Source organism: Fukomys damarensis, unplaced genomic scaffold, assembly GCF_012274545.1.
Source record: "Fukomys damarensis isolate Sample0158 unplaced genomic scaffold, DMR_v1.0_HiC HiC_scaffold_3, whole genome shotgun sequence".
NCBI lineage: Eukaryota > Metazoa > Chordata > Mammalia > Rodentia > Bathyergidae > Fukomys > Fukomys damarensis.
This window is the reverse complement of record NW_022900915.1, coordinates 31630694-31647030: the sequence shown is the minus strand read 5'-3', so window position 1 is coordinate 31647030 and position 16337 is coordinate 31630694. Positions and strand designations below refer to the sequence as shown.

Below are 16337 nucleotides of genomic sequence, written 5' to 3'. Positions count from 1 at the left end.
AGAAGAGTGGAGAGGGGAGATGGGAAAAAGGCTAAGTTCTGATGACACAGTGTTCCAGCTTTGCCCAAATCCAGGATCCTTGATTGACTCTGAGTTATGTGAAACAACTTAACCTGCTTTTCTCTTTAGCAACTTTGAACCAGTATTTCTTGTTTGCATAGGAAAATACACTAACACAGACAACTCTCATATTTCATGATAGTTTTTCTTCTTTCAAACTTTTATTATGTGCAACACAGTATCTATGCCTTTTATCATTATTCTAAATATATTTTTGGATGTGCTTCAAGCTGGAGGATGTTGATATTTTCTGAGTTTGATATGGAGGCAAAAACATAGTGCCAGAGCCCTGGGCTCCTGCTCTTCCTTCCTAGGTCACCCATCACTTTCATGATGTGCAGTGCAGGTAAATTCTGGAGACACTCAAGAGATCAGATGCCTGAATCTATGAAAAAACTGCAGTGTTTGATACTTAAGAAGTATTTGGGGAAATAAACTGAGAAAATGTAAGCCTACCAGGAGTGATAATTGAATTAATGAAAACATATCGAAGAGGTCAAGATGACAACTGATCATTCCAGAGTTTTTTGCCTTGTTTAAAAATATTTGAAATAGCATTTCTACCAGTTGATATAACTCCAAATAGAATTAGAGCTTTTATGTTCTAAACTGTATTTTGCTCCTATCCTCCTCCCCCATCCAATTCTGAGAAGACAAAGATTTATGAGCTGGCCAATTTGTATCTGTACTTGAATTGACCTTCAGAATCCTGAAAATTGAAGTGTAAAACTAAAGTCAGTGTTCCTCTACCAGTCGGCCAGAACCATTAGCTTGCTTTTAAGTTAGTTCATTAATGAGTGATGTTCAGCTAAGAACTGGAGTAGGAAATTGAGGACTCAAAATTATCATTTTAAACACAAGGATTTTGACATGAATAACCTTTTTGATGAAAGAGTTTGAAGGTATGTTCCAAGTAAGATTTCTGCATGAATAAAGGCAGCAGTTTAACTTTTTTTTTCATTTTGCAACCTTGGAAGATTTCTTTGATGGTCCTATGGATGTCATCACCCTCACAGTGTGTAACGTATGTACACGCACACACACAATCCATCTTTCTATCTCTATCTCCTCTTGTTGACTGGAAAACCAGATGAACGGAGTGTAGAGGGAAGAAGGCCAGCGTGCTGTTGGAAATTCCACAGATCAGTACATCAGAGGATGCTCAATTTATGAAACACATGCTCCTTCATTTTTGTGAGGTAGCATAAGCAAAGCTTACGGACAACTGAAAGTAAATGTGAGCAGAGTCAAATACTATTGAAAAAATTAGCCACATTTGAGGCTGGGCCTCATGACACAGTTTTAGTCTCCAGGTGCATGCAGTCAGTGAATCCGCCTTCCACTCTGCAGAATAAACTGAGCTCCCACGTGTGCCATCTCCATGCCCACACAGAGACCTCCACCTGCACAATGGCCAAGCTCCACCTCATTTCCCACATGACTTGTGGGGCTTCTTCTGGGCACTGTTTTTTTGAGACAGGGTCTCACTCTGTAGTTGAGACTGCCCTGGAACTCACTATGTAGCCCAGGCTGGTCTCAAACTCACAGTGATCATCCTGCCTCAGCCTCCCGAGTGCTGGGATTATAAACCACACCCGGTTTGGCCATTGTTTTATTAGTAAAGCTCTTGACCTATTTTTAAATGCTTGCTCTTTACTTATTCCTTCCCAGCAGCCATAAGTATGTGTAAAATTATGACTGACTGAATGAATGAATAAATGAATTAATAAATCAATTAAATGAGACACTTAATCTTGGAGCTTTATTTCTGGCTATAGGTTATTAAAATTTTCCAGTTATAGCCAGACTGCTAGAATGAATATTCTATGACTATTTTTGCTTCCTTACATTTCCTTGATTTTTTTTAACCCACTACAACCTGGCTTTTTCCTTCTATATTTCTCTACAAAGACTACTTTGATAAATAACATCAATTCCTCATTTTCAGACCTTATTCACCTCTTAGCTGCATTTGACAGTCATCAGTTTTTCTAGAAATTCTCATCTAGGCTCTTCTGACACTATTTCTCCCTGATTATATACAGTTCTAATTATTTTTCCTGGTCTCTTCCATGGGCTTTTCTTCTTTGGTTCATTCCTCATGTTAGTTTCCAGGATAATCTTGCCTTGTTTTCTCTTGCTCCTTTCTCTACTACTGTGCCTGAAATCTCTGATACTACATAATAGAAAATGACAGTGTCCAAACTCTTCTCCAAACAGTATCCCCAACTTTGCTAACAGACACTTCCAATTGGACAATGTTGCACAGATTCAATATGTTTTAAAGTCAAGTCATTTTCTTTTCCATAAGCTCATCTCTGCCTTCTGAATTATTTTATTTCCTTTTGCATTACTTGGATAGTGATATTATCATCTGCACAGTCACCTAATTCAGAAGTATAAAAGGAAATTTATATTTCACTTCTTTCCATATCTTATGAATGCCAAAATTTTGTCAATTCCGTATTCTTAATGTCTCCACAGGCATCAGTGCTTCTCAGTCTATCTTGTCATTGCTGCATTGGCCCAAGCTCATCTGTCACCTCATGTAAATCCTTTTTTTTTTTTAGTTCCTTCATTACTCGTGGAATAAATAACTCCTTGGAGAGGCACAGAAGAACTTGTGTCTTGGTACACTCCCTTATTCTTAAACTCCTTTCCCCAAGTTCACTCTCCGGGTTTCTCATCCCCTCGTGTTTCCCACAGTACTGGCAAGATCCATACTTCTTTTCATCGCCCTGGAACGTCCTCCTTTCCACAGTCTGTTGTCTTCTTGAATGACACCTTCTCATTTTTTTCAAGACATGTCTCTATCATGAACTCCGCAATAATGAAAACAAACCCAAAATAATTGCTAAGCTTTTGCTACCTCAAGTGCAGTCAGTCCCCCGAGAACCATCCTGGTCAACCCGTGGGGACTTGTTAGAAATGCAGGACCTCGGGCCTTTCCCCAGGGATACTGAACCAGCTCTTCACCTGAAAATGATTCTCAGTCATAGCAAAATGTGCAACTGTAGGCACATGAAAGTTTGAGACATCCTGCTGTAGGAAGAAGTGGCTAAACCCACCTCCCCTATCGTGTACTTATTATGTGCCAGCTACTATGCATATTCTCATTTAATCCTTACAACACTCCACTGAAATAAATGTTATCATCTGCAACTTACAGACAATAAATAAAAGAACGTCAAGTTTCAATTATATGGCTACAAGGTTGAAACCACACCTAGTTCTGTGTGTTTAGTCCATATTCTTTTTTTTTTTTTTTGGTACCGGGAATTGAACTTGGGTCCTTGCGCTTGCAAGGCAGGCAGCCAAACCACTAAGCTAAATCCCCGGCCCAAGTACGTGTTCTTTGCTCATCCCACAATACTCTGTAATATAATGGAACTTAAGTCGTTTTCATGCCTACCTAGCTCTACCAGTGATATAACATGGTTCTAGCCCAGGGAAGTCTTACTAAATGAGCATTCTCTGTTCATGTGGATCAGCATCCTTATGGCAAACTTCAGCCGCACTCTGCCCTAGATTCAAAGCGTAGTATAAATAGCCCCAACTATGTGAGTTAAGAGAGGGCTGTAAGCAAGTCTCCTGTTCCAGTCTCTTCTTCCAGGAAATGTAGATGAAGAAGGTACCTCAAGGGGAATAAAAGGAAATGACCATGGCCTGCAGAGGGGCTTCCATGAGGCTTTCCAGGTGGAGGGGATGAGCAAAAGGCAAGGTCAGGCCTCTTGGCCTGATTGTGCTTTGTACTTCCGGTCAAGAAGATGAAGTATGGAGCACATCAGTTTTAGCTATGCATAATTTATCTCAAAGTTTAGTAAATCCCCCTTTGAAGTTTCTACTCTGTCTGGGGACACTAAAGGAAAAGGGTTTTATCCACAACCCGGACAAAACCAGTGCATCCTCAGGAAAATGTGGACACCAGACATGAGGGTGCCAGTGATCCTTAGTGGGAGGCTGGCGGAAGGACACAGGACAAAATCTGGCTAATGCTGGCATCAAGACAAACTGAATAGGCTTTTTCATGCAGTGCGCAACACAATTCATCTTTTGGTTTTGATTTTGTCATGGAAACTGATATTTGGTAAAAAAAAGAAAAAATTGTATAAAGAACTAGAAATGGTGGAGGCTGGGTATGATCAAATTTTTAATTCATTCCCCTGCCTGGAATTGCTTTCTGGGACACAGTGATAGACCCATTCAGCAGTTTTGAATATTTGGGGACATCAACAAGAAGACAATTTTTCTGTGTAGTTTATAGATATTAGTATGGCTACTTTCTTCTTCCGTGTGCTTTGAAATTTGATCATGACTGAGCTTTCAGAGTAGTAATTAAATCTCGCAGCGAGTCTTTTATGAGTGAGGTTTACATTTCTTCCCTCCTCAGCTTTCCTTTGTTATTACAAAGGCTCTCTCTCAGTTCACCGATGGACACATCCACAATGTGGCCCACCTTGGCTCTCCCACCTCTGACCCCCTCCAGCAGAAACCCTCCATCAGTTTCATCCGGGACATTCTCTTTACTTGTAACCAAACACATGGTGCTGATTTGTTGAAATTCTCTCCTCTCTTACAAGGCAGTCTGACTCCACAGAAAAGACTCTTAAGAGAAATTGTCTTATTTCTGCCTCTGCCCTTTCCTCTTTCCATGCACTTTACTTCCACACTCTGGAGGAAACACCACCTCCTCCGTTATGCCTCACCCACCAATTCCAGCCAATAGGCATCTCCTTTTCTGAGCTCTGATTCTATTAACTGCTCTGTGTCTTAGCACTTAATTTCCTATGAACCATGCTAATAAAATGGATATGGTGCTCCTGGCTAAATTTATCAAGTCAGACTTGGCTGGACTTCCTTCTGGCCAGAGGAATGAAATAACTTGTGGTAACAATTCATCTATTAGGGTTCAGTCTTGTTACTTAATCCACAACAGACCATGGGATTCTGAAGGGCAGGGACTCTGGTTTATTCTTCTCTATAGCCTCTGTGGTATCCAGCACAGGGCTGTTCACCTAGAAGCAAACCTCGAATTTATTTGGAATCTAAACACACTCTGCTCCAAACATTGTAGGGCAACTGAATGAATGTGTAGGTCAGGGAAGTTTCCTATGATGCGTGGAGAGGCCAGGAGTCTATTCTGTAGCAGGAATTATTATGTATGAACCTTCATGGCGTCCACACAGGGTAATTGTGATGGTGGCAACAGTGTCCCGACTTGGAATGGCAGAGTGTACAAAATGACAAAGTCTAGTCAGAGTAGGCACATGGCTGCTGGCTGCTCATTTGCTTGGATTGCACCTTTATAATAATTATGGCTTAGGAAAACCCTGAATGGGGATGGAAGTACCTTTGTCTTGGATTTATGTGGACTTCCTGGAGTGCTCTGCCGAAAAGGACTTAAAAATAGTTTCTGGGATCAGTAGGACAGAAGAACACCATAATTAACCAGCAACATGGCATGACAATAGTCTGTGTGTCAGCCCTGACCTTAATAATATGAAGTAATAAAGAAGTTCACGATAGATCTCTGCCCACAGAGATTTATGATTTGGCTGGAAAAATAATATATTCATCTTATAATTAGTGAACAAAATATTAGAGTGCTAAACTGGAGAACAGAGATGATGTTAAAGTAATATTTAAGGCTTAAAAACTTGTGTCGCAGTAATTACATAAATGCAAGGGGGAACATAGATGAAGGTGGGCTGAAAGTGTCAGGAAAAATTTATATAGGAGGCAAGCCTGAGCAGAGTCCTTCTTGGAGGAAGGAGGTTTAGACAGGTGCGGGGGAAGGAGAGAGATTGTACTCTCCAAGGAGTGAGGGTGGAATTAAACCAGAGTAAGAGAAATAATTGTGCCTCCACTGAAGAAATGTGTGAGGAGTGAAGAAATTCAGAGGATGACACATTGCCATGCTGATTACTCCAACCAGAGGCAGGGATTGGAGGGCAGGCGGTAGTTCTCTGAGCTCTGGTTGTCTGCCTGAAATTGGGTTCTCCAAAAGGAGCTCATACCTGTCTCCCCAGGAATCTTATCACAGGAGAGAAGATTGGAGGCTGATAGTATGTCCACACAGATTGTCGCCTATTCTTTTAGGACTGCTCTGAGACAAATGGTACTACCAGAGAGACTTTTATCTGCATAAAACAGCCGCTATTCACCATAAGTCCCTCCCCAACCCTTCCATAACTCACGCCTCTCCCTCCGCTAGGAACCTCAAGCCACTGTTTCCATAACTCAGGATCCTATGTTCGCTTATCTGACCCTCCTGAGTCTCACATTTTGTGAGAACCCTTTATGTAAATACATAATTTAAAAAATTTTCCCCGTTGACCTCTTTTATGTAAATTTACTCTGTAGCCTAGCCATGGAACCCTTTCCACCTTGGAAAGAGAGGTAAAGAAGCTGTTTTATTCCCCTATAGGAGTGACAGGACAGGATGCCATTATGAAAAGGGTAACATTTGACAAGGGACAGAGTAAGGAGACTTAGCTTATTTTAGTGATGAGAAATAACTCCATTGATCAGGTGTCCCAGGTTTCCTAAAGTGGAAAACAAAGTAAAAAAACCCAGAGTCCTTTGCCTTTGGCCCTTGCCTGGGTGCTATGCAGCTTGTGGTTGATAGCTTCACCTATAAGACAGCAGAGCCACCAGGAAAGGTCCAGACACTTGCAGAGTGTGTGTATGTGGGAGCCCAAGGCAAATCAGTCCCCTGAGAGCAGGCTGGGTACAGAAATCCATGCGAAGTGGGCAGGAGATGAAGTGAGCAAAAGAGTGCTTTTTCTATAGCCTGGTAAAAGTCTGAAGCCCGTTCCAAGAAAGACATTAATAACTGGATACCCAAAGAATTTTATCCTAAAAATATAGATTTTATATTCTCACAAGTTGGACGTGGTGAAACTACCCATAGGAACACATGATCTGTGCTTTCATATAGATGCTGTGAGACATTGAGAATTTCAGTGCCCAATAGATTACAGAGTACACTGTAGAAGAGTCTTTAAAGTAGACTCTAGTTCATACACAATTGGATGTGTACCAGACATTGTCTCTTCCTTTTATATCACCAGGCAAGCACTTTATTGACTTGTTAAGAGCCTTTTCCCTGGAGTCAGACTGCTTGGGTTTGACTCTCATTTGTGCTTCTGCAAGCACCTGCTTTGTGCTTCAGTTCTGCATCTGTGGTCTGCACTACCCAAGTGCCAGAGTTTCTGTAAGCCTTGAAATAGAAAACGTTCACAATGAGGCTCATGCATGCTAAGTACTAGAGTGTTAGCTATTATTTGTGATTAGATACAGCGAAGAAAGGCATGATTATAAGTTTGCATACTGTATCTTTGAAAGCAACTATTCCTGGATTGGAAACCACAGCATTAAATATTCTAAAAATAGCCTTCAAGTCTGAAAATTATCTAATTGAACACAACATGCTATTTATTTCCAAGATGTATGAAGAGCTCAACAATAGAATCAGAAAGCTCTTTTGACAACATTATCTGTAAAAATCAAAGTTCCATAATACCAAAGAAATAAATAAATGAAATGCTACATGTTGCAAGATTGGGAAAAATGGATTTTATCCCAATTTTTCACTTTATTTTTTTAAGACAGGGTCTTCCAGGCTAGTTCCAAACTTGCAATTTTCTCAGCCTCATAGTAGTCAATTTTTCATTTTCTAATAGACAGTAAAGGCGATAGTCCTGTTCTAGGACAATGATAGAAGGGAATTAACTTTCATTTAAAATTAATGTTCAATGACTACATTTGCCCCAGGTAAGTAGAAACAGTATATTTCATTGCCCAGGTTAGTTACCTAAGTCTTACTTAAGTTCTGTGTAGAAGATCATCATTTTTCTGTAAAAAGGGGATGTTAAAAACCTGCCATGCATTGGAAAAGAACCAATTTCTTTAAGCCTTGCATAAGAAACAATTCTAGCTGGCTGAGTAAAATTTCCCTTGCCAAAAACAATTAAAGAAAAATTGGAAAGGCTGCCATTTCAGGATAAATCATTAAGAGATTTTCAAGAGGATTAACATATTTTCAAATTGATTCTCTGCCACTGAACAGATGGATTTATGCTATGTAATATTTTAATATGACCTTTAATTAAATTACCCTAAGCAGTGTTCTTTTAAAATAAAGTTAATCAGTATTTTTATTCTAGTGATTCGATCATGTAAAATGTATTCTTGCCAGTTTGATTTCTTACTTTTGTTGAAGTAAACAGGAAAAGAACTTCCCAACAATTCAAGGGGAAGACTCAAGATTGGATATTTGTTATTTATGCAAACTGAGTTGAAAATTTGAGTGCCTGGGTCTTGTGCTGGACTTAGCAGAGCCTACACCACTGACCAGCTAATCATACTGGCTGTCTAGCTCTTGTGTTACTGTCCTCAACCTAGCTTTCACCAGGCAAATGGAATCTCATGGACACAGCTTGTAAGTCTGGGAAGACTTTCTGGAACACTAGGGCCCTTTTTGTCTTGTGTAGTCATTCTTTGAAAGGTAGCCACAGTTGCACAGTGGGACACAGGCCACTTGGAGTCCTGCTTTGTTCCCAGGAGAGGGAATCTCCTTTGGTTGTGCTCTCCAGTCTGTTAGCTCCTTCAGCAGCTGGAAAGTGGGTTGTTCCTTCTTTTGTTTGCCTTTCTTTCTTCTTTCACCCCTGCCCCCTACCTTAAACATTTTTCTGAGGGAACTATGATCCTTCGGGTTGTTTTACAAAGGCAACCTCTCAGGAGGTTCTGAAAAATATGCAAAAAAGGATATCATTCATTCTTTTTGGTTTAATTTTCACCTTCAGAATTTGAAAACAGTTGTGGAGGAAATTTAAAGAACATCTATTTTTGTATATTTGCAAGCACAATGCGGAGGGAAGGAGGAACATAAAACACCGAGAAGGAATCATAAGGACAAATACAAATAAAAAATCATTAAGTATACTCCACTTGAACAGCAGCAGAAGAATGCCTGAGTTCACATGTGTGTTTATGTATGCACCATGGGTCAGATGATGTCATCCAGTCTCAAAAGCTGCACGAAATAAAAACCTGGTGTAACCTATTTAATCAGTCAGGAAGTATAAATCTTCCCCATGTTCCACGGAGCACTGATATCGCATTGTATTTAAAAGAGAGGCTGTAGGACTATGGATTTTAGATAACCAACCAGGATCAGTCAACTGGTTGCTTGGGTCCATCAGTTCTGCTCTGTCCAAAAGGCCAAATATGGACAAACGTGGCTGTAGTTATATAATGTATCTGCTTTCTCTGCAAGTGGCCATTTTAGAAATGCTCTTCCATACTTGCTGTAGCTTTCTGAGGGGGTTACAAGAAACAGACTTTGTCTCTAAAGAGCATGGTACATGACCCTTGGTGTCTCATGGAGGCGGACCCTGAGAATGAATGCATTGATGGGCGCGTCTAGCTACCGTGCCATTTTGGTGTGCAGGACGATTCTACACTACTGTACGACAGCCCGCTAAGGTGGTTCTCCAGCCGAATTGTGTGCAGTGACTGTGTTTATCTTTGGAGCCCCTCTTCCTCCATGCTCCCTCCTTTGGCTGTCAACTTGTTCCTGAATGCAATCAGCCTGTGATAATGGTGGCAATGGATGAATGGCTTAGAAAAGTCCGGGCAAAGTTTATTTCATCATAAAGGAAAACACCTGATAATGGGAAAAACCTTCCCTACTTTTTGATAGGGAAAAGAATAAGTCAATCAACAACCAAAAAACATCTGCTTTGCACCTGCCTTGTGCCTGACCCTGTGGGAAGCACCATGGGTTATAAAAAGCGGAAGGTCTAGCTCTGCTATAGGACATACAATGTATGTGTGGACAAAAGCACCCTCAGTGAAGTGATAACAGGCAGTGCAAACCCACATGAGAGAAATGCAAACAGTACAGGCCCCAAGTGCCAAAGGAGTGGTGACTAAATGATGGGTTCCCACAGCTGCTTAATGAGATGAGATCAGAATAGGGATCAACCGATTATCATCGCATCAGAAAAAAAAAAAAAGCAAAGCCGTAACATTCCATGGACACAGGAAAGAAAACACAGAGCACTACAGGGAGGTAACGACCATTTTATTAATATTAAAATTTCAGTAAGAATATTTTTCTCCTTTTCTTTTAAAAATAGAATTATTTTAACTACTTCTATAGACTAAATTCATTGTGGCATTTAAACATGGAGGAAACAAAAGAATGGGGTTAAAACTTCAATATGAAATCTATTAGATAAAGAAGATTCCTTTATGAAAGGCTTCTAAAGTTGTCTTAGATTTCTTAAATCAATCTGTAGCACATAATCAGTAAAACCGTATCATTCAAACAGAAAGATCATAACTTAGAAACTCACCCTTAAGCAGCTGTATCCTATTATGGGCTGTAACTTAACACATGAGTTTCAGAAGTTGTTAAAATTGAGTTCAGGCTAACAAATCTGAGCTGTTAAACAAAAAAATCCTCTACCAAGATGAGGCAGCAGTCCATGAAGAGTTCCCAGACTGATCTTAGGGGATAGATGTCTATCATCTTTCATCTTGGCCTATTAAATCTTATTTGTATGTGACAAGCAATTATATTAGGACAGATTTGGTCCTTAAGTGATGAAGGAGCCACATATATATATTTTTCTATTTTGAAAAATTTTCCTCTGGGGCTGAGACATTCAGTATTTAAACTCCGTCAAATGATTATTTACTGGTAAAATAAGGTAATAGGCCTTTTGGCTGATAGCTCAGCTGATATCTACATATTTTTCTTAGTATAAATTCAAATAAAAATAGTTGTGTCTTGTATTAAATAAGCTAAAGTTGGCCTTTGAATAGGTTTGGAAAAAACAGATATTCTAAGTTTAAAGCTACAATTTCAGGGTTTAAGCCATTGCAGTTAAAATGCAGTTGCTATTATAAAATGAGGTAGCGAGTTGGAGTTTGTGTTGTTTCTGGACAACTGTACTCTTTCAGGCACAATTTATATGGTGGGATGCAATGCAGTACATATAGGGATTTTACTGCACAAGGAACTTCATCCCTTTCATCCTACCCCATTCCTTTGTGAAATGTGAAAACTATAAATGTATCATCAAATTTATAGATTTCAAGTAACTACAGTAAAAACCATGGGTTGGAAAAAATACTTGACTCTTAAGGATTTTTGTTCTCTTATGCAACATAGAGCCAGATTCATGATTACTAAGATGTTTTCAATAGCCCTATCATTTGGTCCCACTTTTCCAAAGGATAAAAATATACTCTTTGAAGTAAAGCATTCACCTATCTGGTATTAATAAACTTCTCATGCAGAAAAATGTTTCCCCGACTAAAAGGGTTAATGTACTTCAAATATGTGAGAATTTTCTTCTGGTTGAGCAACATTAATAAAGGTTTTTACCTAACCTTTTCATTATAAAATTTGGTAAAAAATAGTAGTGTAAGCTAATATGGCAGTTCTAAAGTCAGTGTTAGAAACTGACTCATTTTTGTGGCTGCAATGACAATTACTGCAATGACAAACTTTCAAACAATCGTTTTTAGAACATGTGTCTTGATTTCGGTCTCTAATCAGTGAAAGTGTTTTCTCCCCATAGGCAAGTTTGACATGCACAAATCTTACATAGTATCTCAGCTGGCAAGTGGCAATTTCCCCTAACTTAGGTATCAGGAAGTGTACCTCCAACAGATGTCAACATAAACTTTTCCCAAACTTTTTCCTAAGGGCATAAAGTTCTAGAACTAATCTAGGACCGTGGTTAGTTAGCTTCAGTGTTTCGTGATTGCCTACACGTTAGCAAGACCCAACCTCCCGCCTCTGCCTGCCTCTGACTTCCTGGGCACGTGCTTACTGGACTGCCTTTAGATAAGCTGTTTCCTCTCCTCAAAAACACCCTTCCCCGCTCCACTTTCCATCACCTTTCTGCTTGGATGTGACTACTTCACAGGCTCCCTCCAGATGCCCCAACGGCAGGGTCTAGAGAGGACTGGGGAGACAGAATTCATATCCTGCCTTCATCCTTTACTAGCTGTGTGAATTTGGCAGATCACCTTAGCCTCCATGAGCTTCAGTACCCTTCCCTAGAAAGTGCAGTAGTACCTACATTACAGGGTTGCTGGGAGGAAGGTTTTTAGCCCAGTGCCTGTCACAGATAAGGCCTTGATATCCTAGTGCTACTGTTAAATAGAAGGAAGAGCCTAAGGATGGCAGGTAAGCTTATGATGCTCTTGTAATTTGAAAACCTAAGGTGTACGTGAGGATTTGAAAGCCCAGCCGTCTTGAATTCATGCTTTCTTTTGAGAAAGTATGTGTGAAACTGTCAAGCAGTGGCAAACAAGCAGCAGGTTCACAGGCCACTTTGAGAGTGAATGGGGCTGCTTTTGCTACCACCCGTCTTTGGTTGTAGTGCATGAAAACTGAATGAAAAGAAACTGACTATTGCACAGAGCTGAGAATAAAAGGCAGCACGGATATATGACATAATTTCTCTGCATAGAGGTGCTGTCTGATACCGTGGAACTATCCAGTGCTACTTGTTACAGAGCACATACATTTATGTGGTGCAGAGTAGCCCAGTGTCAGCCTAGATAAACTTCAATTGAGAGCTCACCTTCTTTAAAACCTCTTTTCATTATTTTTTATTTGAAATGTGAAATAGAGAAGTAAAGAAGAACAAAAAGTGTTATGGAATTCATTTCCTCAGGAAAGAAATTTTTTTTTAAAATCGCAACTATTGTCAGACAAACACCTTATGTAAAATAAAATGATACATTTAACATTGCAAAATGTAAAGCACTATTTGATGGGCTTCTCTGGCTGACAAAAGCATTTGAAGTTTATTTCTTTAAATGAACGTAGCATTCCTACGTACATCTGTCTCCAACCAGAAAACTCTCTGAGGACTTTTTCTGACTAAAAGAGAAAATTCAGTTACTATTGAATGTTTTTAAGTAGATTAAAAGCCAAATGAGGGCAACAAATGAATCAAATGACCATTTATGCTTCCTGCATTATGTGCATCCAAAAAGTAGAGTAAATGCTGCCTTTGCATTCACATACGAGGAATTTAGCAAAAGCCTGAATGTCTGCCCTTCCTCCTCCTCCTCCTAATGCTCCTTTGTTCAACTAGGCTGGGTTTTAAAACTCTTGGATCAGCTTTTCATCTTGCAGGAAAGCAAGGTAGCAATTTTTCTTAAGTAATTGGCAGTGATGCGTTCAAGAGCTCAGTCCCTCTGGCAGAAAGACTCAGGGGGGGGTGGTCGCGGGGAGGAGTCACAAGTGAGCAGGAGGAGAAGAGCCTCTTAAAACCTGCCATTGCAAGCCAGTGGCAGCAGGAGTGTGGTGGCAGCAACCTGTGGGTGTGCCAGGGAGGCCCACGTGCCGAGCTCTGGCACGCGGAGCACCACGGGTTGCCAGGGCACGGCTGAGCCCTCAGACTTTTGATGTTCAGCCCTGGAAAGTTAGTAAACCCATCCCCACTTATTCCACAAGGACGGTGAGTAGTTGGCTGTGTTTCAATGTTATGAAAACTCCTGGTAGAGAAATTTGCCATTTGACTTACTTTCATTTATTCATTTTTCAGATTAGAAAAGCCACAGGGGAAAGGAACAGCAGATTAAAATTCACACCAGTTAAGTCAGGCAAGTAGGTGCAGAGTGGCAGTCCAGAGAAAGTCCACGGTGCTATGTTGTCAAATTTAGGTTCTATGTTAATGAGAGAAATATATAAAAGGGAACACATTTTTTTGTTTTTTCCATATAAAAGAATGCCTGAAAAGGTCTGGGTGACAGAATTTCATGTATGCTTTATTATTTTCCTCTTTAAAACTTCTATTCTCTCTTCTAAATTGTACAAAACTGCTGAAACTTAGTGCAGCTGAAAAGATGGGCCAGACAGTTTCAGATTTAAACTTCATAAATTTACAGGGAGCTCAAAGCAAAATCTTTCCTCTAGTTCTTTTTACTCCTTCTACGCTCCGAACTCTCAGCCTAAGTTCCCTGGTCCTATACAATTTATCCAAAGCCATGGGCAGCCCAAGAGCCCTTTTATCTTTCACTAGGAATTCAGCGCTATTGTAGGAGAGAGACATTCTTTCCTTCTCCTCTCACTTAAAGAAACATACCAAGCCTTGGACTCCAGGCTAGTCTAGGGGATAGAGTGATTTTTATTAGTTCTAACATAGCTATTGACAGATGCTTAACGACAATATTAAAAAAAAAGAAGAAGAAAGAAAGAAAAAGCTTTCACTTTATGCCTTAGAGGGCACATTGGTTACAATTTAATTTCACAAGAGGAAAAATTTATAGAAGTGGCCCAGCATTCCTCTTTCTTCATCATACATATGAGATGCATAAAGTAAAAGGACATCTGGAAAGGAATGTTATTCAGTAATCAGAAAGCAAAAATCCAAACCACTGATGTTTTGATGGAGACAAACATAACTAGATTCACAAGGAGGAAAGCTGTAACCTATTGAAGTTTAAAAAAAAATCCATATGCATTTTACCTTTTGGGCAGTTCCAGAGCAAAGTTCTATTTCAGAAGCCCTTTGTAATATGAAACCCACTGTAGATAAGATACAATGAGAAGATAGTCTGCTTTGGAGCAGCAGGCAATCAAATTGGTTCCAGAAATGAAGTTATGTGACAAATGGTTTAATAGAATTGGAATGCTTGATTGAATTTTTTCATAATCATTTTAAAAAATATTTTCAATGTTTGTTGTAACAAAGGGGTATAGTGGTGGGTGGGGAGTGTGCTGGGACTGGGAGCATCTCGTTTTATTGGTCTTTTAACTCAAGTGTTAAAATAATTGGTTTTCAAAACTTAAAATTTTCAGATGAACACAATACTTTATTTGCCATAATGACCATGTATGGTGGAGGATTAAAGAGGTTAACAAATGGAGATATATTTTTATTATCATTTCCAAGTTATTTTTAGTTTTTATCTGAGTTCCAGTTAGCCTGGCTTTCTTTAAAAATCATCTGGAAAAGTTCATTAAAACTTGGCGGGGTTTTTATTTTAGACGGGAGCTCTAAACAGCAAGACGTATGACTGCGAAATAACCCAGCGTCTCATGCCCGTAGGTGAAATGAAATCATTTATCTGACTGAAGTCAGGAACAAGTTAAATATCACTTAGACCACAGCACACGACCACAGAGATTTAGAAGAAATCATACTTAAATAGGATATGACTAGACAGGACAATTTTCTAAAAAGTCAAAAAACTTTTCCCCTCTTTTACTTACAGTCTTTGAAGACTACAGCCGGGTCTCTGTGAGGCAAGACTTGGGCAATGATGTGTCGCAGAGATTCCAAGGTTCTGTCCATCTCGGGTCTGCCTGTGTGTGCCTGCTGCACAGAGTGTCCTCATGCCTGAATTCTTGCAGTCCTGGACTGAATTTGTGCAGCTCATTGATGCACTGGATTACCAAAGAATCCCTTTTAACATCTGCCAATCAGACATTTCCCAGAATCTAAAGACCCCTCAGGGGGCCCTCCTCGCAGGCTCACTTATCTTTGTTGTAGGCTGAGCTAATTAGCTCGAAAGGCTGGCTGACAGGCGGGTTCCCATTGCTTCCTTCTGTTAAACACACCCACCTACAGGCTAGCTGGGGAAGCTCGCTAATCATGGGAACACATTTCCTCTCCAACCAGATTTTGCCTGAATGTTAGGCAGCTTTTTCACTTGGATATTTTCTGTTCATCTTCAGTGGTGCTGCCCCAAGAATATAGAATCAAGACACTTATTTGTCAAGGAAATTTCCTCAGTAATATTGGGATAGCACAGGACTACGAGCAATATGTGATCATTATAATCAACAGGATCTAAATTCTCCTTTGGTAAGGAGTATTACAAAGATTGTGGTTGTAGCCAGATTGTGTTTTGTATCTGATTTCAGGGTCATTTCTTCTGGAAGCTACGGTTTAGTCCCCTCCTCCCCATTTCTACTCAAAATATTGTCACTTCTGATGGGTAGTGGCAGCAAAACCTAGTGGACTGTTTTACAGCTTGCCTGGGAACATTTATTTCTGTTTATCCTTCACAGCAAATCATTCCTAGGGTTGACTTTAATTAATTCTGATATCATTCACTTCATTTCATGATAATTCTTTCTGATAAAATTTTCAGAAAAGATCTTAGGAAACAGATATTCTTTTTTCTCTATGATCTCTAATAATTTTTAAAATGATCTTTGGACTGGAGACAAGTCATGTGATTTGATTTCAATAATAAGGAATTATATGGTTAAAATAACTGATTTTAATAAT

General features: G+C 39.7%; 1 protein-coding gene across 1 annotated transcript in view; it reads right to left on the bottom strand.

Annotated features, from left to right (window-relative positions):
- Positions 1 to 15631, bottom strand: part of Lix1 (limb and CNS expressed 1) — a 47879-nt gene extending 32248 nt beyond the window's left edge. Inside the window, exon 1 of the mRNA XM_010621843.2 lies at positions 15314 to 15631. Within this exon, the coding sequence (XP_010620145.1) occupies positions 15314 to 15395 (82 nt within the window). The 5' untranslated portion in view covers positions 15396 to 15631. The remainder of the gene's footprint in view (positions 1 to 15313) is intronic.
- Positions 15632 to 16337: the final 706 nt, after the last annotated feature.